We start from the raw sequence: 26,112 nt of genomic DNA, 5'->3' as shown, positions 1-26,112 counted from the left end.
CTACCTCTTAGAGACTTTCGCTGTGAGAGACGGAAATGTGCAAGGCACGTATGAGGGACAGCGACTAGCAGGGCCCACGTACGGCTGCCTTGTGCCAGGGATGGAGGGAGGAGGGGCTGCAGGCTTCCAGGGCAGTCATCGCCTCTGATGGCTTCTCCCATTCTACAGGCTTCAAGAGGACCTAGATGTCACCACCACACACCTGTTACACCCAAATGCTGGAGGCTTCCTGTGCAGGCAGGTGGGTTGGAAGACTTTGCCTTTCTATTGTAGAATCAGAATTAGGCTTGTTTCTAATTAAGTATATTCTTCCCTTAAGCAAAGAGTGATTATCTTTGAAAGACTAAGAAGATGAATCTGAGTTATATCAGAATATCCACCTTTCAATTTCTGTAATAGTCCTCCCTAGTTTACCTCTGAGAGCCACGTCCCTGCGATTCTAGAAACATTAGAAGATACCTTGAGCGGCGTGATTTGGCGTCAAGATGTCTCATAGGAAGTTCTCAGCTCCCAGACATGGATCTTTGGGCTTCTTGCCTCGGAAGCGCAGCAGCAGGCATCGTGGGAAGGTGAAGAGCTCCCCCAAGGATGATCCGTCCAAGCCTGTCCACCTCACAGCCTTCCTGGGATACAAGGCTGGCATGACCCACATCGTGCGGGAAGTCGATAGGCCAGGATCCAAGGTGAACAAGCAGGAAGTTGTGGAGGCTGTGACCATTGTGGAGACGGCACCCATGGTGGTCGTAGGCATGGTGGGCTATGTGGAAACTCCTCGAGGCCTCCGGACTTTTAAGACCATCTTTGCTGAGCATATCAGCGATGAGTGCAAAAGGCGCTTCTACAAGAACTGGCATAAATCTAAGAAGAAGGCCTTCACCAAGTACTGCAAGAAATGGCAGGATGAGGATGGCAAGAAGCAGCTGGAGAAGGACTTCAGCAGCATGAAGAAGTACTGCCAAGTCATTCGCATCATTGCCCACACCCAGATGCGCCTGCTTCCTCTACGCCAGAAGAAGGCCCACCTGATGGAGATCCAGGTGAACGGAGGCACCGTGGCCGAGAAACTGGACTGGGCCCGGGAGAGGCTGGAGCAGCAGGTCCCTGTGAACCAAGTGTTTGGGCAGGATGAGATGATTGACGTCATCGGGGTGACCAAGGGCAAAGGCTACAAAGGGGTTACCAGTCGTTGGCATACCAAGAAACTGCCCCGCAAGACCCACCGAGGGCTGCGTAAGGTTGCCTGTATCGGGCCATGGCATCCTGCCCGAGTGGCTTTCTCTGTGGCACGGGCTGGGCAGAAAGGCTACCATCACCACACAGAGATCAACAAGAAGATCTATAAGATTGGCCAGGGCTACCTCATCAAGGATGGCAAACTGATCAAGAACAATGCCTCTACCGATTACGACCTGTCTGACAAGAGCATCAACCCTCTGGGTGGTTTTGTCCACTACGGTGAAGTGACCAATGACTTTGTGATGCTGAAAGGTTGTGTGGTGGGAACCAAGAAGCGAGTGCTCACCCTCCGCAAGTCCTTGTTGGTGCAGACCAAACGCCAGGCTCTGGAGAAAATTGACCTTAAGTTCATCGACACCACCTCCAAGTTTGGCCATGGCCGCTTCCAGACTATGGAGGAGAAGAAGGCGTTCATGGGACCACTTAAGAAGGACCGAATTGCCAAGGAAGAAGGAGCTTAATGTCAGGAACAGATTATACAGCTGGTGGGATCTCAATAAAAGTTGTTTTCCAGTGAAAAAAAAAAAAAAAAAGAAGATACCTTGATAAGGCCCACCAGGAATCCTTAATAACTGAAAAAGAAGTTACAAAAGCTATAAAAACATCTTAGCTTCATGCTTCTTAAATCACAACCATGGAAACCAACATTAAAAGAAGTGTAAAGGGAGGAAGGTCAGTAAGATCAGAGTGGGGCACAGAGGGAACTTTGGGGTAAGGTTCAAGAAAAAAATTCAGTGAACTATTGCTTTAACTCTACCAAATGTTTGGGACATATGTTTTTCCAGAATTATATATTGCGTGATTTCATTCTTTTCAGTAAAAGTAGTAATTTTTAAAAGAAAAAAAATTAAGTCCTTGTTTCACTGCTAACTAAACCATACATATTTGTAAAATACACCATCTAGGCAGTTCTGAACATGATTTTAACTGGAAGAGCAAGTCCCCATGTCTTCAACGGCTGTGAGAAAGGCAGGTCTCAGGAAACATTACACGGCGTCCTCACCCGCAGTGACGTCGGCTATTTGCAGTGGGGCAAGGACACCTCGGAAGATGACAGACTCTCCCAGGTGAGTGTGCTCCAATCCTTAACCACACCACCAGAATGTCAATATTTTAGCATTTTTTAAGTCTCTATATTAAGATAACTCAAACCTGAGCCTACTTTTTCCTTTCCTGCCTTCCTGTACACCTCCTTCCCACCACACAGAGACATTCAGGGTCTAAATGGAAATATCTGTCTACTCCCTTCATATTTTGTATTACATAGTTTTATGTATGTAGGGTATAGCTAATACAAGTAATAGATAAATTTTTATAACAATATTTGATGGCATATAGCGGAACATGAGACAAAAACAAAATAAACCCAGTATTTGAAATGTAGAAAAAAAGGGAAAGTTCTCTTTTGTCTGCACCCAGCCACAGGCCACCTTCTCAGAAATAAATACTTCTAGCAGCTGATGGGTGTCCTCCCAATCCTTTATTTATGCAAATGAGTGCATATATTCTACGTATTGCCCAAAGCTTTATTTTAAAAAAACACTAAATAAAAAATCGGGGGCCCTACCTATGAAATGTCTGTCAAAAAGCTTTCCAGCTCAGGGGATTTACAACCTCTGACAACCAGAAAGTAAAATGTCCTGTTGGAAAGGACAGCCAGAGAATTAAGTGAGATGTGATTCTCCAAAAGCAAACAGGAGAGAGAGTGAGAAAGCAAATGTTCCCACCCCAAACCACAAGTCAAATCTGCTTGTGCGATATTTTTCACAAAAAAATTTGCATCCTAAAACCTAGGGAAGGCGAGGCAGATTCTGTAAAAAGCAACACTTCTCCAGGGTGGCCTTGAAACCAGTAAGGATGTAATTCAATAGGATGGGGGACGTAGAACCCCCAGGCCTCCCATGCCCAACCTCTCCCAACCAGCAGCACCAGACAAGGCCTCACTGCTCAGCACCTAGCCTGTCCTCTGGCTCTGCTGCTTCCCGCTCGAAATGCCTTCCATGAGTGCAGGACTTCACACCTTACAAGGCACTTTCATATCCATATCTGCATCTGTCTTTCCTCTTGCTGTGTGCTATCCATGAAGTCAGGACCATGCAATGCATACCTATCATGTGTCTGATGGCATCAGGAATACAGTGTCTAACTCTAGCAGAACTGGCATATTTTGCATACAAATGTGTTTTAATGTTTGCTTATTACTTGAGTTTGTAATCTTGGTCCATCATAGAAAAGTGAGAAGTGATAGATAAGGTAAAAGTAAAAGAAATATACCAAATCCCATTACCCTGGGGTCAATCCTTGCAGAAATACTTGCTTCTCTTTTTCTTACATCAATGTCTTACTCTGCTCTTCTGAAACCTACTCTTCTCATTTAACACAAATATCTTTATACGTCCGTGAGCGTATGACCTATATTATATTTAATGGATGCAGGTGTCCCATCGTGTGGATGTGAAAGCCTGTGCTTTGAATACACCTTGGACAAAGGATGGATTGGTTATTGTTGTAAAATTCCTAATCCCATTTTCCAGATAATTTGGAAATTTATCTTATAATTTGGTTTATGTAATGAAAAGGAAAACTAAGCCAGAAATACTTAGGAGATTTATAGATTTCATTTTATGTAATTTTCTTTTCTTTGAACCATGCATGGTTACTTGGTATCCATGGTCTAGCACTGTGGTCCCCAATCCTCGGGCCGTGGACCAGTTAGGAAGCGGCTGCACAGCAGGAGGTGAGCGGCAGGCTAGCGAGCAAAGTTTAGTCTCTATTTACAGCCACTCCCCATCATCCGCCATCCCTCCCACACCTCTCTCCACCAGGCCCACGGAAAAATTGTCTTCCATGAAACTGGTCCCTGGTGCCAAAAAGGTTGAGGACTGATGGTAGCATCTATATCTATCAGAGCCCAGTAATATGCCAAGACTCAATTTGGAGAAAAGTGGAGCAAGTTTCAAGGGATAGGGGTGCAAAAATGACAAAAGTAATTTTAGTGTTTCGTCTATTGTCACAAAAGCTCTTTCACAATAGTATTTCACTAGATCCTTGTTGTGACCTAGAAAGATTTATTTGAGTAGGTAATTCATAAGCTTTGTCATGTCTCTGTGCCACCTCTCCTATTACTTGCTTAATGTTTTTCTTTAAATCAACTCATTTAAAATTTGGTTCTAATCTTTTCTGCAGCAGTAATATAGACCATGGGCTTGATGTGCTAACTGCTTTTTTTCCTAATAGATATTTAAATAATAAATAAGCATTTGTTTTTCAAAGTTCACTCCCTGTGCCACCCACTTTCATGCCACACGCCACCCATGGCCACACATACCCATTTGGAAACCCGGCCTAAAGGCAATGAAGTTCCCATAGCATATGCAAAATAGCCCTGGCCTGGAAACCAGCAGACTTGGTTAGTGGCCTTGCCCTGCCACTCACAGCGGTGTGTCTTGGACCAGTTTTGCCCTCTCTGAGCCTGTTTCCTCACCTACAAAGTAGGTGTACCCACATACACCTGCCCTGCAACCACAGGACTGATGTGAAGAGCAAAAGAAACCATGAATGTTGAAGCTTGTTGGATAGCCCAAATGTCCTATAGACACGCAAGACTTTATAATAGAAGGTAAGAGGGAATAACATCATAGTACTTTATTCAGCTGTGTTCGTTTGGCATCTAATAATTGTGAGGGTCCGTGACCGAATACAAAGATGAGTCATACTTGGCTACACACGGACATCTCAACACATACACTGATTACCATAGGAAGGACATAGGCACTAAATACTAGAGAGCAGTGACGTCAGCCCTGGCTGCACACTGAAATCACCTGGAGCACTTTTAACACTATGAATGCTCAGGTCACTCCCAGAACAGGGTTAGCTTCGTGAGTGTGGGACCTGTGCAATCAAACAGGGCCCGGACTTAGAAGGCTCCACACTTGGTTTACTGCTCCGGTGCCTGGTGTCACTGTCTTGAAATTGTTAATAATTTTTGAACAAGGGTCCCTGCATTTTCTTTTTGGACTAGGCCCCACAAATTATATAGCCGGTTCTGACCAAAGACTGTTTTATTTGGGCTGGGAAGCACCTAGCCATCTAAAAATTTTAAAGCCCACTGGTGATTTTAATGTGCGGCAAGGATCGGAAACCTCATTTCAAAGTAGGGCTTTTCAGCTTCAGCACTACTGACATTTTGGACTGGGTAATTCTTTGTCGTAGGGCTGTTGTGTGCGCTGTAGGCTGTTGGACAGCATCCCTGGCCTCTACCCACCAGACGCCAGAGGGACTGCCCCCCAGTGTGACAATCAAAAATGTCTCCAGACATTTCCAAATGTTCCCTGGGGGGCAAAATTGCCTCTACTTGAGAACCACTGCTCTAGAGGGAGGAAAAAAGAAACTTCTTTAGGTGTAGCTGATTAAATCCATGGTGTGCAGAATTGGGAAACTAGCTATTTCAACTGAACTTGCAAGAAAGTATATGTTCTTTCAATCAGTATCAGAAAGGCTGACAGCTTTCTGTTCCTTTTAAACATTTGCAAGGCTTTGGGAACAAGTTTCAGGCTTTATCTTAAATTAACATTAAACAGGTATTTGTGAAATAGCTACTAAGTTGCTCTGAGAAAAAGGACTACGTCAGAGAATATACCACGAGAGCAAGAGAGAGAGAGAGTGCACCAGAGAGTCAAAAATTCACAGGGATCCAGTGCTACTATTTTTTCTGGATCACATTTCTTTCTGCACAAGTTGGCTGAGACCAATAGAGCTGCTAAATCATGCTCTAAGGAAAATTACCTGCAAAGCCTAAAATATCCTCCAATGATAAAGTGGATATTTGCTGAGAACTTAAAGTCAGTCAAGAGGCCAGAGCACAAGGTAAAAATTAAGAGCTTTCCTTCTGGGAAAAAGGCAAAATGCACCAAACAATAGGACCCCCATCCAAATGCGTGTTCACGAATTGGAAGTAGGGCAAAGGATGGAAACTGCCCAGGTTGGCTTTCAAATCTACATAGAAATCAAACCTACAATGCTTCCATCAGTCTGAAAAGTGACTAATGTGGCTTTTCATCCTTTTTTCTTGGACTCAGTGTTCTCTCCCCAGGGAGACACCTATGAATCCTGATCCCAGTGAAAATTGCCTGAAATTGTACACTAATGGCTTGAAACCCTGAGGATATTTATTACGTTGTCTCTGTCATGCATTTGGAGTTTGGTTTCAGAAAAATAGTATTAAAGAGCAAATACAGGTTGGCAGTTTGTTTTCTTACTTGAACTCCTGAGATGTATGAATATGTTAGACTCATGCATATAAAGTTGATTTTATCTGAAGGTGCTTTTTTATTCTTTCTATATCAGTTCATTATTTTGGGATAAAAGCAATCCATAATTCATATATATTACTGAAATAATTTTATGCACACATGTGTGTGTATTTCTCACCATTCCTGACAGATGGTAATCAATGGAAGTATATATGAAGCTTATTTATTCATTGTAGTGCTAATAATCATGTGCATAGAGGCTGGGCGAGGTGGCTCACATCTGTAATCCTAGCACTCTGGGAGGCTGAGGCAGGTAGATCATTTGAACTCAGGAGTTCGAGACCAGCCTGAGCAAGAACGAGACCCTGTCTCTACCAAAAAAATAGAAAGAAATTAGTTGGACAACTAAAATATATATACAGAAAAAATTAGCCGGGCATGGTGGCGCATGCCTGTAGTCCCAGCTACTCGGGAGGCTGAGGCAGTAGGATTGCTTGAGCCCAGGAGTTTGAGGTTGCTGTTAGCTAGGCTGATGCCACGGCACTCTAGCCCGGGCAACAGAGTGAGACTCTGTCTCAAAAAAACAAAAAAATCATGTGCATAGAGCATCTATTATGTGCCAGGCCCTCTGTGAGCCACGTGCAATGATATCTTATTTCATTTAATCCCCCACTTCCACTCAAAGTTGTAATCAGCGTTAAGTCCAATGTCTGTTGCTTGGTCATTCAATTTAGAGATGAGAAAAGCCAGGCTGAAGGATGTGTAGCAACTTGCCCAGAGCCACCAGCTAGGCAAGTGTCAGAGCCAGCGTTACGAACCCAGTTTTATCTACATTCAGTGATCACATTCTAGCCACTGTGCCATGCTGCCTGCCATCATCATCTTTGTTTGTTTTCTGATGAACTGGTAGATATATAAATGCCAATTTATATCATCAATGCTTTTATAATCTATTATATCTATACATAGATATTGATTTATGTTAGTGTATAATATCAATTATAGGTACCCTGAGTTGGACTATAACATTTAAATGTCAGCAAATCACAGCTAGGTTTTGGAATGCTCAAAAAGCATTCCAAAAAGCATTCCATCTGCTGACATCTAGGTTAAAGCAGTTGTGAGTTTGTGTTGATTGTGAACTGCGGGTACTTGGGGCATGCACTGTCTAAAGTGTTTGCCCTCCTTTACCTCCTGGTTTGCAGATCGCATCTGTCAGGTGTAGGGAAATCCTCACCCCTAGGAGGACAAGCCCAGTGGTACTCAGAGACAGGCTAACCAAAAGACCATCTGATTGTGCTGCACTGTACCCAGAAGTCTAGCATTTCGTAATACCCTAGCATAGAACTGAAACACCTTGCAGAGTAGAAGTTTGCTCAGGAAAGAACACAATGTGGTTCTAGAACAGTGCTGTAAGTATCACTGGACTGAAGATCCCAAAAGCCACTGCCCTTTTTTCCTGCTCCAAACGCATGGTGATTCCGCACAAGACCCCTGAAAATGCCAACTACGTATATAAGTGCTCTAGGGTATTTAGTGGCTTCTGCCTGGGATGGATATGATAAATCTGAAGATTATATGTATGTACTGATAATAAAAACCTAATATAAGAAAGATTTCTAAGTTCAAAAGAAAACCAATGTGCTGCCTGACAGCTAGATTCTGCTGTCAAGGTGAAATCCATCCTGTAATGCTGCCTCTGTCTTCCCTAAGTAAATCTCTTCTTACTCTGCGATAAAATTGCAGAAATTGCAAAAATGCACATCTTTCAATTCCAATGTCACAGCCCAGTGGGTGAGAATAAAAAAAAAAAAAAGATGAAGTTCTCATTAGATGACATGTCAAACCCCCCGGAGCCCACCAGACTCACGGTTCCTGTAGGACACAGCCAGCTACTTACAAGATGAGGCACTATTTCGAAGTTTCTCTGTTACTTTTCTATTTGAATGCACAGGTTTGAGTGTGAGGTTCCAATACCTAAGTGAGAACATAAAGCAGTTTGAGTCTAACACCATCTGGAAAGCCTTGGGAGGTTCACATTATCTTCACACCTGCCACTGAGAAGAAAAATCAACTCTGATTTTTAGAAGGGACAGAAGCCATTTAGGTCTTGCCAGAATCACTCCCACGGCAGCCTTGGCAGTGCACACCACCATCCCGGTTGCACCTTCTTCCATCTTTACATTTTCCCTTTAGAGAGTCTGATAGGAAGAAATCTAACCATAAAAATACCAAATGAAACTCTACCCTCTGCATTCTGCCACTAAGTCACAGAGGTAGCACCCTGCAAACATGAACTAATTTGTCTTTACAACATACCTGCAAGCTCAGTGAAAGAAGTTACATCAAGTCTGTATTCCAGGTGGCAGAAATGAGAGCCAGGCCATTAACAGTTATGCACAGGAATTGTCACCAGGAATCAGCAAATAAAGCACACCGTTTCCAACACCTTTCTCCTGTTCAGATTACCAGCCTGGGGCCTTGGGACTTGCAACTGTCAAGCTCATTATGCAAAGGCACATTCTGAGCCCCGTGTTCTAGACGGCATAAAACAAGAACTACATGGACTCAATTCTTGCCCTCTGGTGTGTAGAATTCGTCCATCCTCCATCCTGTCCTTGTAATTTTACGTTGGCTTAAATGATATATGTTATGAAAGGCTTGATTGCTGCATGTCATGCTGAAACTACTGGGCTTATTACACAATGAGTGAACTTAAGGAGAAAGGTATTTTATTTATAGAACCACTGTATCACAATTTAATTTTTTTACCATGGCAACATGTACAAATTCAGCACTGGTGGAATCTCACCAATAAAACATATTTAGAATCTTGCTTTTGGGGGGTATCTGGTAAATTGTGTCTATCCAAAAGCAGTACAAATGCTTTAAATGAAAAATTCCAATCAAACTCTTACATGCTATGCCAAGAAAAGAGAGGGATATGATATCTGGCTGGATTCAATTGGCCCTTCGTTTTGTTTTTACAGGACTCACATTAATCTAGATGTGTTCTCAGCTGTAATCTTAAGGCTTACCTCTTAGAGTTAATACCCCAAGTACCATGATAGTCATGCATGACATTTCCCTTTTCACGAGAATCTCTCAAGGCAAGCAAGAGAAGGAAAGAAAACTGTTGCATTGTGGCATAAAGTAACCACTGTGTGGTATCGGCACCTGGCAGCATAGTCCATTTGAGTGCCAGTTGAATTTTGCCTACATTAAAAATATTCTGTGAAATGATTGTCATATATGTGTATATTCTATTGCATCCACTCAGACATAATTTACAGGGACTTTGATTAGTTTAAAATTGGCCAGAATATCCCCTGAAATTCAAATGGAATGACATTTTATTACAAATAGCCTTGAGTTTCCTAGTTAGGTTATCCAAGTTTTACTCAACCTTAATAATCCCATGTCCTCCTGCCTGTCATATTTTGATTATGTAATCTTAGTACAGAAGGGTGCCGTAGCAAGAAGTCCTAAGAAGGGAAGTGATTATTTTATAACTCACGGATGGTTACAAAGTTATCTGGAACTGAGAGGTAGATGTCTGGAGTTTAAACACATGGGACTGCTTCGATGGCACATCCTTTGTGTTTGATTTCAGATGTAGCCAGTGGGCAGACTCGCCAGGAGTTTGATATGTGAGATGCTCAGGGTACACTCAGCCACGAGGGACTAATTCTAGTCTGAGGAGACAGGTAAATCCTGTGTTCACTATAAGCATGTTCTGAATTGGGGGAGCTAGTCTTGCACCCTTTTTTAAACTACCAACCAAAGCTGAAATCATTTCTTTTAAGCACAGTAATATAATTTCTCTATGGTAGCTAAAAGTAAAATGCTTAAAGACAAAAGCGTCTCTGATTCACCCACTCACCCACAACTGAAGAATTTAAACTGAGAAAAACAAAGAGATTTGAATAGAACTATTGAGAAATCAAAATGTCAAGTTATTAGCCTTTAATACTTGGGTTTACAAAACACAGTGATAATTTCTCAAAGCTGGATTTTCCACCAAACAGAATTTTTCCCTGAACAAACAGTACAACTCTAAGGACTGAGAAGAAGAAAAACAGAAGAGAGGCCAAGCTGAGGGGCTTAGTAACTCTCCTTGGCATCACATGGAAATCATGGGTTTTTCCATGTAGCTCATGTTTACCTAAGTAGAAAAAAATTTTCTGAATGAATTTTGATGGAAATCTTTTGTAAAAAATATGTGCTTCTCTGCCTCTTTAAGCAAAATGATGGATATCAGTTACAGAAGTGCACATAAATATATCATGGTCCCTTCAGGGGCTACTGAAGTGTACAGAACCACTCCCCTTTTACTGCACGGCATCCCCAGAGTGGTGGTTTCGTGAATCTAATTCACTAGTGATGAGAATTCAAGGCTGAATTGACAGTTGCTTGGAAAAAACAAATAAGGTGCTTGAAATAGTAAGCTTCATCTTATATGTAGTATTAAACCAGTACACTCTAAGGACATCTTCACAACTGTTATGCTGTAGACATACGTGTGTGTGTGTGATGTGTGCATGCATCCCCTCATTTTCCAGAAGCTTTTTTCGTATATTCTAAATGGCTGGTGTTGCCAGAAGTCTGACCACCACCTGCTGAATGAAATATTGCCCTATCTTGGAAACAGGAGCAGATACACTAGTCAATGACAAAGGCAGAATCGGAGTTCTCTTATTCTTCCCCTACACTTATATTTCAGTTTATCTATCTGTTTTTTACCTTGCCTCAAAACCAAACTGAAGTTGTTCCACCCCTTCTATGAGGCCACTAACATTTTTTAAAAAATGTAATTTATTAAAGAAAAAGTACAGCATCACCACTATGCCGGATCATTCATAAATGCAAATTCATTCATGATGAAGCTTTCATTTCAAATCTTACTCCAGGTACAGTGCCCTGCACAGCTACAAGTGCAACGAGAAGCCTCAGAGCTGCTTTTTGATCATGATGATGTATCAGCATCTGTCACACTGTGGCAAAATCTATATATTCGTCTGCATTCCCCTCTCCCCTTCCAGGTGGGCAGCATGCTGAAGACTCCCAAATTGCCTATTTGGCTGTGCAACATCAATGGAAATTACAGCATCCTTTTTTGCACAAACAGGCAGCTCTTGTCAGACTGGAAAATGGAGCGTCTCTTTGATCTGTACTTTTACAGTGGCCAGCCCTCCCAGAGAAAGCCTGTGCATCTTACAATAGGTGAGCATTTCAGACCCCAAGTGCTGTGTACTTTAATGTACTCAAAAGAGACGTGCTGCTGCTGTCGCACAACTGTATGGGTATTCATGCTAGCTCTGCAGGAAAATGCTCAGGCTCAGCTTCTGACATGAAGCCCGTGCGTGGAGCCCGTGGGCCTAAACCCGAGCACTGCAATGTGGGAAATCTGAACCTGCTTTAAATAGGGGTGTGGAGGTTAGAAATGACACAGAGGAACAAAAGACTTCTGGGTGAGAGAAAAAACAAAAGGTAAGAATTAAATTTCCAAAAAGCCTTCGCCAGGGCCTTTTATCTTTGAGCATGAGGGATTTAATACCTGAGGAAAGAATTGGAAAAATAAAGGGGAGAAGGGGCTCCAACTGGCCAATTCCATCCCCCAACCAAACCCCAGATGATCATCCAGTGATGTAAGTAAACAAACTGATAGTACATTTCTGTTCAAATCGGTTCAGAACACATTTTTGAGGACCTACTATGTGCCAGACACTGGGCTAGACACTCGGAAAACAACGATGAATAAGGCACCATCCCAGCAAACCTCCAGTCCAGCAAAACAAACAGGTCATTTCAATTACAAACATACTGTTTTGTTTTGTTTTGTTTTGTTTTAAGACAGGGTCTTGCTCTTGTCACCTGGCTAGGGTGCAGTGGTATCATCACAGTTCACTACAACCTCAAACTCCTGGACTCAAGGTTTCTTCCTGCCTCAGCCTGCTGAGTAGCTAGGACTGTGGCGTGCACCACCATGCTCGGCTAATTTTTGTATTTTTTGTAGAAATGGGGTCTTGTGTTGTTTAGGCTGATCGCAACGCCTGGCCTCAAGTGATCCTCTTGCCTTGGCCTCCCAAAGTGCTAAGATTACAGGTGTGAGCCACCACACCCAGCCACAACCATACTTTTTTAAACTCATGAAGAAAAAAAGAGTAACCTTAAGGTGTCTTTAAACATTGGCCCCTTGGACAGGTATTAAAAATAGACAGACTGGAAGTTTGTATCCAGTAGGCCCGGCTCCATCTATGGGGCCTTGCTGATGTCTAACTCTTTGCATTTAGCATCCCAGACCTGGCATTACGTAATCTCCCACTGTTATCACTACATGTGGAAAAGAATCTTAGTGACTACATTATCTGTGCAGCCCTTAATCCTTTTTCAGTAATTATGAGAAATACATACTAGCTCATTTAATTTGGTGTGACATTGACAACATGCTTCTTAAAATATGTCATTTCTATTTAATTTTTTTCTTTCATTTCTTTATCAGCACACAAACATCACACACATTCTGTTGTGGACTCTGTGTTGAAAGCCTCACGTACATTAACCCACTAAATTCCCAATAGTCATATGAGGCAGGAACTGTGATTTCTGGTTTTATAGAGAAGAAACTGAGGTGCCCAATAAATAGTTACTAATTAAATACATGAGGCGTGGTGACTTATGTTAGATACGTTCTCAAATGTCACCTCATATGAGATAAACCCAGACCCTGAACCCAGTTCTTGAACACCCCACTAGGATGCCTCCCCTCTACCCAAAATGCAAATGTACACTTAGAAGCACTGAGAAGTGGTGAGCTTTCCCTTTTCCCGCGTTTTCTGACAACCTCCGATCACCTACCCCTATTCTAGGTGTCACATGATGGTGCCGGAAGGTGCATTACACAACTTATCAATATTCATGTCTCAAAATATACAACAATCCAGGTTACAACTGACTTATTCTGTATGGAGCATTTCAACGTACCATCTGCTCAAACCCCCCTGCTCACCCTGTTCTGGGAACTCAGCTCGCGGAGCCCAGCTCCTGCACCTACCCTTTCGTCCTTGACTGGCTTCCCCAGAATGGTATCCGCAGGCTTGGGTCTTAATGCCGGCTGTTCTTCCTCAGATACTCACGCCCATCACTGGGAAAGAGACCAACAGGAAGATAAACACAGAGCAGGAAGACGGTTTTCTCCTGTGGAGATGGTGATCAGAACCAAGTGGAGAGAGGCTACCATCAACTGGAATGGGACTGCTCCCTTTTTCTAAAGCGAAAACTAGGCTGTGCAATGAAGTCTGAGGTGTCAGACCTGCTAGGACCCAAAAGCCTAACGTCGGAGCAGACCATTTCATTGCTACGTTCCTCATTCATGAGCCACACTGAAAAACACCATTAGCAGTTTTTTTCATTTTTTTCTCTGGTAAACCCTTTACTATCAGTGTTGTTTGGTGGCTTTCTGCAATCACACAGACTGGTTTCTTACTTGTATTCAAAACAGAAAATGAAGTCTCCTTTCTGCATGTTTTCCAAATTAGTCTTTTCTTGGTGTGAGGATTATGGAAGCGGCGTAATCCTTCCATGAGGATTACGGAAGCAGGCAGCTAGCTTTCATTTGGGGATGAAGTCATCGGTAATGCAGCGGCAGATTTTCAGTTATGGCAGGAACTCAAGCCTTCTCAGAGACTTCCTGGTATGGACAGCATTCCTTTCCAAGGATACATTTCACATGCCCACGTTAGCATGTTCTTGTCATTAAAATAGCAAGCGGGCTTCTCCGGGCTTGGAGCAGGGGCTATTCCTGGTTGACTGGCAGGGACGGCAGTTGACATGTGGGTTCAAGCAGCCAAGGCGAGCAGGCAGGAGACATTCTTTCTACACGTGCTGTGTTTGTTCCTTTTCTTTATGAGCTGGATATAAATACACAAACAGATAAACTGAGCAAAAGCCTAATTCCTACATAAAATAAAATTATATATAAAAATAAACTCTTATGTCATTGTTCAAAGGGGAGAACAATTTTATTTAGAATATGATCTTTCCCTGTCCTGTTAAATGCCTACATTTTTTCTGGAGAGATTCACAGAGTAGACACATATTCTTTCTGAAAGAAGTATATGAGAACCACTTAGACATTTTCCCTGCCCACCCCACTGGTCTGACAACTCACAGGCTCGGGGCTTGATGTTCACAATCCAAAGGATAATTTCCAAAGAACAACTTTTCCGCACTCATTATCTGAATTAATTTATTAAATGCATTTTCATTTGGCTCAAAGAATAAGGTGTTAACTTAAGGAACATGTAGAAATGAAACTACAAGGTGAATAATAAATTATGTCAAAAGAAAAAGGTAATTTGGCTTGGACTGCTGATTATAGTATCTTTATCACTGGTGTTTTCATTTGGGATTTTAATACATTGGACAAATGAGTGGATTCCTAGGATCATGGTCTTATTTGGTCTTAGCCACATTATGCTTTTCCTGAAGTGCAGGCCTTTTTGTGTGTTTGATTGTTTGTTTTATGTACACCAAGTTATTTCTTGCTAAATGTCTCTTTTGGAGTCGATTGTTAGAAGACCTAGAGCCAAATTAGAAACCATACCAAGTGCATTAGTGAGGAAGTTCTCAGCTGCAAGTAAGAGATCTCACTAAAAGTTTCAAGCAATAAAGACATTCCTTGTAACAAGAATTGTCTAGCTTGGGGATCTATGACTCTTAGATCAATCATGGTTCATCCTCTATGACTGAGAACACGACACTTGATATTGGAACAAAATCAGGGTTCTGTAGAAAGAAGATGTGCAGGTTGGCTGTTGGGTAAACGACGAGCAGTGTATGCCTGGCAGTGTATTGGTCCTTATGAAAGGCATTTTTAAAAATGACCTCAATCCTGTGTCCATTTTCTGTTCCTACTCCTATCTTTCCTTTGAATTTTTCATTCGTTTATAATTTATGTTAGTTTGCCATTATTTTATATGTAGTTGTTATAATTTATCTGTGTTAAATTATTCCTGGAACAAGTCTATAAATAAGTAAAATAAGGGAGGAAAGATTATCTATGTTTTATATGTAAAATTATAATAATTTGATATATAAATGTATTAATCACTCTGTCAATGTTCAGTGAAAATAAGTTTTTACTTTATCTTATAAACAGGGCACCTAGGCCAGGTGTAGTGGCTCACACCTGTAATCCTAACACTTTGGGAGGCCAAGGCAGGAGGATTGCTTGAGGTCAGGAATTCAAGATTAGCTTGGGCAACATAGTTAGACCCCATCTCTAATTAATTTTTTTTTTTTGAGACAGAGTCTTGCTCTTTTGCCCTGGCTAGAGTGCCATGGCATCAGCCTAGCTCACAGCAACCTCAAACTCCTGGGCTTAAGTGATCCTTCTGCCTCAGCCTCCCGAGGTAGCTGGGACTACAGGCATGTGCCACCATGCCTGGCTAATTTTTCTATATATATTTTTAGCTGTCCATATAATTTCTTTCTATTTTTTTAGTAGAGACAGGGTCTTGCTCTTGCTCAGGCTGGTCTCGAACTTCTGACCTCGAGTGATCCTCCCGCCTCGGCCTCCCAGAGTGCTAGGATTACAGGCATGAGCCACCGCACCTGGCCCCTAATTAATTAATTAATTTTCAATGGCATGTGTGGAGACTTGAAAAAATAAATAAATAAAAATAAATAAACAGGGCACCCAGTAATACTTTTTTTTTTCCAGGTGGAGATATGTTATTTAAAAGTAGCTAGTAGCCAGGTGCAGTGGCTTATAACCAAAATCCAACACTTTGGGAGGCTGAGGCAGGAGGATGGTTTGAAGCCAGTAGTTTGAGACTAGCCTGGGCAACATAGTGAGACCCCATCTCTACAAAAAATTTTAAAAATTAGCCAGGTGTGGTGGTGCATGCCTGTAGTCCCCGCTACTCAGGAAGTTGAGACAGAAGGATCATTTAAGCCCATGAGTTCGAGGTTGCAGTGAGCTATGATTGCACCATTGCACTCCAGCCTGGGAGAAAGAGTGAGACCCTGTCTCTAAAAAGAAATTAAAAATAAAAAAAATAAATGTAGCTAGAAATTTTCTGGGGCCATCAGTTTACCTTTCTATATTTTGAGAAAAATGACCTTAATTGTCCTTTCAGCTTCTCAAATATACAGCAGGAGAAAGCTATTTGCTTGAAGATGTAGATATTAATTTTTCTGAATAGTTACCTCAATTAACTGCGTCTTTAATGGGAATGGGCCCTTGAGGAGATGGCAAATATTTTTCTTTTTCAAATATTGACTTGGACTGTTACCTCCCCCCAAATGATTATTTGTTCTTAGAGGAGATGCATGAATCTTTTTTTTTTAGCATATTCTCACCAATGTCACAAGACCAGGTAGGACTAGGTCCCTTCACTTCACACTGTGGAAATAACCGTGAAGGGCAACTGGCTGGGACTGACACTGCACTAGCCAGGTTACGGGCAATATTCAGTCACGCCCGGAACTCAATTTGCTATTGACTGTTGTAACTTCCCTGTCAGGGCCTTAGAGCCATAATCGTTCATTCACACATTCATTCACTCATTTATTTTATGTTTTTTCACATCCCCCATGTGCCAGGCACTATGCTGAGTGCTGGAAAAACACAGCAAAATCAGACATGGCCTCCTCTTCTCTCATGGAATGCAGGCTCTTCTGAGGAGATGGCATTAATCAAAAAACCACTCTAATGAATATAAACTTGAAAACTGAGGTAAGTGTTCAGAAGGAAGGGATTTTTGGTGTTTCAGTCAAGGACTGGAAGAACAGGAAAAGGTATCTCTGAGGAAGAGACGGTTAAGTTGAGGTGGGAGGGCTGAGCAGAGGTAACCAGGATGCTCCCTGTGGTGTGTGAATCCCTGTGGTGAACGCACTGGAGGAGCAGAGAAACTCACGGGGCTTGGCTGGAGAGAGGCTGAGGAGCAGTGGAGGGACAGGCGAGGGCAAGGCATTCTGGACCACAGGGCATGAGAAACGTTGCAAAGGTGTTAAGTGGCCTGGTAAGATTCGCATTTGGAAAAAATGCCTGAGTGGAAAATGGATTGGAAAGAGCCCAGAGTGCATGCAAGGACGAGTTAGGTGGCAGTAACAATGGTGTAGGCAAGTGATGGCCAGAACAGAGCAGTGGCGATTAAAGCAGACTGACATGGACCTCTGAGGAGTACCACTTAGTAGGCAAAACAGAGAAGGCTGAAATAGATGGCACAGGGAGGGAGAAGGAACAGTCGAGAATGACTCCTAGGTTTCCGGTTTGGTAACTGGATGGAAGGTTGTACCTTCACTGAATTTGGAAACATTCAAAGAACACCAGATTTGGAGAAGAAGAAATCACAAGTCCAGACTTGGACATGCAACACTCAAGTGGAGAGGTAGACTAATGGATTAGAAATAAGAAGAGAAGTTTGGACCAGAGAAATAAATACATCTGGGTGTCACTGACAGTAAGGAACACGGTGGTCTGGGATAAAATTGCCTAAGAGAGCATGAAGCAAGAAGAGAACTGGGCCTACAACTGAGCCCTGGGGGATTCTAACACCAGCCATTGGGGCAGAGAGGAATCTGCTTCACCTGGGGAAACATACCTGGAGAAGCCAGTCTTGGCGGCAAGAGGTCTCCTGAGAAGCCCAGAGCAACAGAATGGGATAGAATGACTAGATAAAGGGCATAATGTGAGGGAAACAGATGACACCAGAAAAAAAGAAAGAACAACAGGAAAAAACAGGTTAGACTCGGGATGGGGACAGAAAAACCCAATCTCAGAGCCTGCAATTCTAGGTGAGCTTGGAACTTAAGTGAGGAATTAAATCCATTTCTATCAGGCTTCTCGTGGATACAAAGATGCTTACCCTGATCTCACGAAAATAAATGGTAAATGGATTGAAGAATCATATTTTGGCATAAAAACAAAAATATTTTTACTGGCTATCAGAGGCTATCTGAATAAAGGTATTTTTAGTCAATGACTATGTTAAAATCAACCAGAGAGGATCAAGTTTGAATGAATTTAACCAGTTATTTTCAGGACAGCCAGTTTATCTCTAACTCTACTAAATGTATTCATATCTTATCTCCTTCCGAGAGGGACTTGGTGTGGCTGGTAACTTGTAAACTTTCTGGAGAACTTTCTATCTTTTAAAAATTGTTTCAGTGATTGAACCCAATTAAAAAAAAAAAAAAAACCCTTTTCACTACTGTCCACAAGGTGGTGCTATGAGAGTGACTTTTTCAATCTCATTACCAAACATAATTATCAAAGTAAATTTAATTGCCCACGCACGCACGCACACACACACACTTTAAATATTTATAAAATTGATGTAATGGATATTTAATTGTTGTGAAACTTGGGATTGGTGTCACTCTGCATGGTGGGCGGGACTGCTCTGACCTAGGAGTCCCCTCTCTTCCACTCCACTGGGGCAGCGTCATGAATGTCCGCTCCGAGAGCCCCACTGGCACTGCGCCTCCCGGGTGCAGGCACTGCCGCCTGTCTCACCGGGACTACAGGAGCTGTCCAGCGGCTCTCCTCACCTTCCCGCTTGTCCCCTTCCCATCCCTCTTCCACACAGCAATCAGTTATCTTTTAACAATTCGATTCTGATTATATTAGAGTAATTCATATTATGGTCATTTCTATGCACTTAGAACAAAAATGCCAAAATCTTCAGGTGACCCACAAGAGCCTGTAGGACTTAGCCCTCGCTTTATCATCTCACGCCAGGCTCACCTCAGGCCACTCTCCTTCCCACCACCATGATCCCCCCAACCCAGGCTTCTCCCCATCTCAGGGGTTTTTTTCCTGCTGTTCCCGCTGCCCACAATGATCTTCACCCCTTTCTATTTCTTCAGATCTCAGCTTGAAAACCGCTGCTTCCGTGGGGCATCTCTGACACCATCCCCCATCTACACTGGGTCTCCTGGTTCATGTCTATTAGTTCCTTGCTCTTTCCCTTCATATCATTCTCCGTGGTCTACAATTATATACTTATTTGTACGTTTATGTGTTAAGTACCTGGCTACCCACTAGACCAGTGGTTTGCAAACTTTTTGATCTCAGGACCCCTTTATGTAATTAAAAATTATCAAGGACCTCAAAGAGCTTTTGATTATCTGAATTATAGCCATTAATATGTATCCTATTAGGAATTAAAACTGAAAAAAAGTTTAAATATTTATTAACTCATCTAAACTCATCTAAAACCTATTATGTATTAACTTAAAATAGTATTTTATGAAAAACTATGATTTTTCCCAAAGAAAATTTCATAAAAAGAGTGGCATTACTTTATATTTCAGTAGATCTGTTTAATGGCCAGCTTAATATGAGATAGCTGTATTCTCATATCTGCCTCTGCACTCAGCCTGTTATGATACCTTGTTTAGGTTGAAATATATGAAGAAAAATTGGCCTCACATAGATATCAAGTTGAAAAAGGTAGGAGGAATGTAATAGCTTTGAGGCTATTCTTTGATACTACACCAAAACTCCACAAGTGGTAATTTCTTAAGGGTTAGTTGCAATGTGAGAACTAAAACCACATCAAGGAACTTTTCAAATCTGTTACATTAAAATTCATTGTTGTATCTTGTACTTTGATGACTCTTTCCCATGCATTGGTCATACGGGTTCATTGAATGATAAAGATCACTAAAATATTATATTTTATAAAACGATATCCAAAAAATCACATTAGTTACTATCACCACCAATATCATCAGAAAAGTCTTTAAGTATTGAAAAAGTATCATTAAAGTCTGTTACAGGACAGGCAAATCAGATAGACTATTCTAGAAAAAATCACATCCCAGTGTTTCCTCTTGTGGTTCCTCAATTATCTTGCCCAGTGGTTTATAAATTTTTAGGATAAAAAATCTGGTTTTCACATGAAATTTTGTGTGGAATCCCAACATGCAAAACTGACAAACACAAAGCCGATGTGGCCCCAGAAGAGTTGGGGCCCACGGTTCTGCCCATTCTAATCTCTTTTTCCGCTCATGGTGCTAGCTCAGGCACTGTCCTTGAATCTTAAAGCCCCAAGAAATCATTTTGAAAACCACTGATACATTTCAATCCTTGCCTGTAGAATTGGTTAGATTTATTTTGGCAGCAGAAACCCAAACCAAATTGGCTTAAATAAAAAGGAATTATTGACTCCTGTAATTGACAAGGCTAGGGATAGTCCTGGCTTTCAGCATGGATGGACTGAGGAATTCCAACACTGTCATTGGAACTTGGTCCCTCTTCTGTCTCTCTGCTGCGCAGTTTGTCTCCTTTCTAAGGCAAGTGCTATTAACGAGATGGACACCCCCCTCCCCCCGGTCACCTGCCTTGACCTCTATGCCCTGATTAAGCTCTCCCCGCTCTCTCACCCCACCACACATTTGACTCAGACCTCAACATGAGCACTCCTGGTCTCCACCTTGATTTCCTGTGCCCAGTACTTTGGGGTCACCTACAAATGATGATGATGCTGGCAAGGCAGAGCTGAAGCTAAGGCAGAGCCTAGAGCAGGCAGCAGGCAAGTGAGAGCCTGATTACAGGAGCTGAGACCCCAATCCCAAACCAGAAACGATGCTGTCAGTCACAGGAGCGCATGCAAAGAGAGAGCTAGGTGGAAATCACGGGGTTGTCTGAAGCTGTGCACTGAAGTCTGGGTTGGTGGTGTTGCCCCAAGTAGCTTGCACACCCACTTGCTTTAAGATTGCTTGTCCCTACTATGGAAAATAAGACCACAACCTGGGGACTTAAAATCAGACTCTGTCATTTTCCAAGAAATGCATTGCAGAGTAGGAAAAAGGGCATGCTCACCAGGCGGAGGCTAGGTGACCACACTATCCCAGTTCCTTAATCCATAAAAATTTTCCAAATGGATATAATTTTAGATCTGAATACAACTTAATACTCTGATATTTGTCATGAAACACTTGATGTGTGGGGGGAGGGGAGTGGGAGGATTGCACAATCTTGTGATAGTGATCAGAGAAAATATAATCTTATGGTCATAAATTAGCAAACTTTAGGCCAGGTGCAGTGGCTCATGCCTATAATCCCAGCACTTTGGGAGGCCGAGGGAGGAGGATAGCTTGAGTCCAGGAGTTCAAGACCAGCCTGGGCAATGTAGCAAGACCCTGTCTCTATAATCAATCAATCAATCTATCAATCAGCAAGCTTTAAAATGCCATTGGTGCCTATTTAAACTACCTAAAGAGTACACTGCAGTTTCTAGTTGCTCCACCTTCTTGCTAACATCTTCATCATGCTGGTGGGTGTGTATATCACATTGTGGCTTTAATTTACATTTCTCTGATGACTAATAAAGTTGCACACCTTTTCATATGTTTACTGGTCATTTGCTCTCTGTGAAAGTGTCTATTCAGCTCATGTGCTTGTTTTTCTATTGGACTCTCTTGTCTTTTCATTGTTGATTTGTAGGAGTTCTTTGCTTATTCTGATCTAAATACATGTATTGAAAATATCTTCTTTCACTCTGTGAACTTTTCACTCTGTTAATGGCATCTTATTTACATGTAAATTTATACAATCACTGTGAAAAACTGTTTGACAGCATCTATTAAAGCTGAACATACACAGACTGTGTGACCTAGCAGTTCCACTCCTAGGTATATATACCTTGCTGAAACATATTTATGCTCACTAAAAGCCAAGTTTAAGTATATGTATGGCAGCACTACTCTCAAAAGCCAAAAACCTGAAACAACCCAAATGTCCATCAACACTGGAATAGATAAACAAAAACTCGAATTCCATAGAATACTACACAGCAGTGAGAATGAATGGACTATTGCTACATGCAACAACAGGGATGGATCTCACAAACATAATGTTAAGGAGAAAAGGCCAGACAGGAAATAGTACATGCTACATGGTTCCATTTATATATGATTCAAAAAAGGGGGAAACGAATTTGTGGTGATAAAGGTTAACAGGGTGTTTACCATTAGGGGCAGTGACTAGGAGAGGTATAAAGGGGTGTGTGAGGTGCTGGTAATGTCATATTTCTAAGTCTGAGTGCTGGCTAAACAGTTGCATTCACTTTGCAAAATTCATCAAAATTATCCATTTAAAATTTATGCTCTTTTCTATATGTATATCATAGTTAATAAAAAGATTTTTCTGAAATAGGGCACTTGAAGATTGATGGAATGGCATTATGGGCCCAGAAATGAGCCCTAAAATTTACAATCAGCCTATTTTTGACAAAGAAGCCAAGATAACTCAATTGGGGAAAGAACAGTGTTTTCAACAGATGGTGCTGGGACAACTGGATATTCACATGCAAAAGAATAAAGTTAGACCTCTGCCTCACACCATACACAAAATTTAACTCAAAGAGGATCATAGACTTATATGTAAAAGCTGAAACTATAAAACTCTTAGAAGAAAATATAAAAGTAAATCTTAGTGATTTGGGGTTAGGCAATGATTTCTTAAATACAATATCAAAAGCATAAGCAATAAAAGATTGATAAGTTGGACTTCATCAAAATTAAAAACTTTTGCACTTCAAATGATGCCATCAAGAAAAGGCAATCACGGCTGGGCGTGGTGGCTCATGCCTGTAATCCTAGCACTCTGGGAGGCCGAGGCGGGAGGATTGCTCAAGGTCAGGAGTTCGAGACCAGTCTGAGCAAGAGGGAGACCCCATTTCTACTAAAAAAATATAAAAAGAAATTAGCTGGACAACTAAAAATATATATAGAAAAAATTAGCCAGGCATGGGGGCACATGCCTGTAGTCCCATCTGCTCAGGAGACTGAGGCAGGAGGATTGCTTGAGCCCAGGAGTTTGAGGTTGCTGTGAGCTAGGCTGACGCCATAGCACTCTAGCCTGGGCAACAGAGTGAGACTCTGTCTCAAAAAAAAAAAAGAAAGAAAGAAAGAAAAAAGAAAAGGCAATCTACAGACTCAGAAAATATTTGCAAATCATGTATATGATAAGAGATTTGTTTACAGAATATATGAAAAACTCATAACTCAGTAATTTAAAAAAACCTGATTTTAAAATGTGCAAATGATTTGAATTGACATTTTTCCAAAGAAGATATGTAAGTAGCTAAATAAGTACACGAAAAGATCTTCAACATCATTAGCTGTGAAACAGGTTACTAATTACCAATCCCAAGGGATGAATCCTACTGCACGGAGGGTAGCAGAGATCATCACTATGCCAACCAACCAAGTCCAAACACTTCTGCCTACTGCATCCTGGGCTGCAGTTTTACCACTTTCCCAAGTTCAGTAAGATAGAACACACTCAGATGCAACAAGTTATATGAAGTAGATTTATTATTTACAGAGAGGCAACAAGGGACCAAAGAAGCCTGGCATTCATCAAGAACCAGTCCCTCAAGGCTCAGGAAAGCTACCCAGGGTGGATGAAGTCTTGATTAAGCATGTCCCTCTTGCGTCACAGCTGAGGTACCCTGAAAGCCAGCCCTCCCTGGCTTATATACTTCAGGAGAATATGAATCACTGGGCTAAAGCATTGAAGGGCATCCTGTTCATAGGGGAGAGACAAAAAGACCCCAGGGCCCCAGGCTGTCCCAGGCAGTTTCTCCCTATCCCAAGATGTTACATTCCCTCATGGGGACCGGAACAAAGCTTAGGGATTTCACGCAGTTCCTCCCTAATTCAGGATGTTGCATTCCCAGGGCATTCAACAGTTATTCTGAGAATTACAAGCAAGAAGAGGAGAGAGAAGCTGGGTTGGCCAAGGCTATCTGAGAACTGTCCAGCGTTGGCCATTAGGAAACTGCAAATCAAAACCATGTGAGATACCAACTCACACCCACGAGGGTGGCTATAATCAAAAGAATTGTGTTAAATTGAATTACATTTAGCCTAAAGCTGCCTCCACAGATATTGTAAGTTTGGCCTAAAAGTTTCTTCATACACGGTGAACTGTAACCTAACTTGATGTGTAAACAGACTATAACCTACTCTAGTAACAAGTGGCTGAGTCTCAGCCAATCACAAGCGGCCAACTGTTCAAATCACCTTCAACTAAGGCAAAGGCTGAGCTGTAACCACCCTAGCTAGCTGTTTCCGTACCTCACTTCTGGTTTCTGTACATCACTTTTCTTTTTCTGTCCATAAATGTCATCTGACCGTGCGGCGGCCCTAGAATCACTCTGACCTATTTTGGTTCTGGGGACTTCCCAGTTTGTGACTCGTTCCTTGCTCAATTAAACTCTGCTCAATTTAATTTGTCTAAAGTGTTTCTTTTAACAGATTGGTGTCGGAAGTGAGATTCCAAGTAGAGCTTCCAAAGACCCCAAGGAACGATGACTGACCAAGTGAGCTACCTACCCAGCCCTTTGCGTCCACTGATCACTCACAGCAACCGGAGACCATGAGTAAGTTCTCTCTCAGATTCTGACATTCCACAGATGGTGTTTCCATCCACCCAAGTTTGTTTGAGCAAATTTTTGCTTCAGACTGAATTCAGAACTTCATTCTGGAATCATGAATAAAAGCTAATTAAGATCTTTAAACTAAATTCGGTGTAAATTTTGTCTTTTGACAGTTCAGTGAAGCAGATGGGACCTGACTTCTGGGATCCCTTGTGGAACACAGGAGAGGTGCCACTGACCCCTTCTGACGTCCCCTGTCTTCCTCTTGGATCAGATACTGCTCTGTTTGCATTGAGCCCCAGTCTGTTTTGGCTTTTGAATCAAGGGTTTTATGTTATGAGAGGGCATGTGAATTTGGGGGTTTGAGGTGGCTGGTGGATCACTGGCAAAAACTGGACTGGCTCCTGAGTTGGACTGGATTTGACAATTAACTGAATTGGACTCAGGTAGGAGACCTCAGGTTTCTGACTGGGTTAGACAGAAACTAAATTGAGTTCAGGATCAAACTGGATTGTCACAATCCAAAAAGTCCGGGATTCTACCTTCTGGGACTACAGCTAACTTTGTGTATTAAAATTATAAGCCCAGAATGTGTGCATTTTGGAACAAGGCATTAACCTCTCTAGAAACAACTCAGAATTAAAATGGCCACAATGGAAAAGTTTTAATTTGGATAAAATTATTTATTTGCGAGGCACTTCAGAAAAGAAGGCATCAAAAACCCCACAGAAACAATGGGATGCATTCTTTAACTGGTATGTGAGGCATCTAAAGGATTAAATGGATCAAAATTTGCTTTCCTAAAAAATTCTTTGCAAAAGGCAGATGAAAAGCTTAAACAACAGCTAAGGATGTGACGAAAGAGGACTGTACCCTGACTGAATAGCCCCAACTGCTCTTTCTCTATATCCATCTTTGCCTCAATATTCTGAGTCTATTAACCTTCTTGTCCAATTACCTTTTCTTTGTGAGGATAATAAAAAAGGGGAAGTTAGTAGGGAATTAACTTTTCTTGCAAGTTCCACCTGCTATGGAAAGTCTATTAAATTTCAGTCCAACTGCATCTTTCAGTAAGTAGACTCATATCTTATAAAATTATTATTTTGTCTTCTTCTAAACCAAATTTAAAACACTGCAACTTACTTAACCCTGCTACTCTACTACCTCTGCTGGACAATGATGAAGACTACAACTGTGTGTGTGGTATTACAATCAGTGGC

At 41.8% G+C, this 26,112-nt stretch overlaps 2 protein-coding genes across 2 annotated transcripts in view; both read left to right on the top strand.

Moving 5' to 3' along the window:
- MINDY4B (MINDY family member 4B) overlaps window positions 1–13,762 on the top strand; it is a 33,376-nt gene extending 19,614 nt beyond the window's left edge. Inside the window, exons 9-12 of the mRNA XM_045539470.1 lie at window positions 169–241; window positions 2,142–2,303; window positions 11,534–11,714; window positions 13,620–13,762. Coding sequence (XP_045395426.1) covers window positions 169–241; window positions 2,142–2,303; window positions 11,534–11,714; window positions 13,620–13,762 — 559 coding nt within the window. The remainder of the gene's footprint in view (window positions 1–168; window positions 242–2,141; window positions 2,304–11,533; window positions 11,715–13,619) is intronic.
- Window positions 464–1,775, top strand: LOC123630179 (60S ribosomal protein L3-like). Its single transcript, XM_045539471.1, has one exon. The coding sequence runs from the start codon at window positions 486–488 to the stop codon at window positions 1,695–1,697; it is 1,212 nt and encodes a 403-aa protein (XP_045395427.1). The 5' UTR covers window positions 464–485; the 3' UTR covers window positions 1,698–1,775.
- Window positions 13,763–26,112: the final 12,350 nt, after the last annotated feature.

The sequence above is a fragment of the Lemur catta genome, chromosome 1 (assembly GCF_020740605.2).
Source record: "Lemur catta isolate mLemCat1 chromosome 1, mLemCat1.pri, whole genome shotgun sequence".
NCBI lineage: Eukaryota > Metazoa > Chordata > Mammalia > Primates > Lemuridae > Lemur > Lemur catta.
This window is presented reverse-complemented; position numbering and strand designations above follow the sequence as displayed.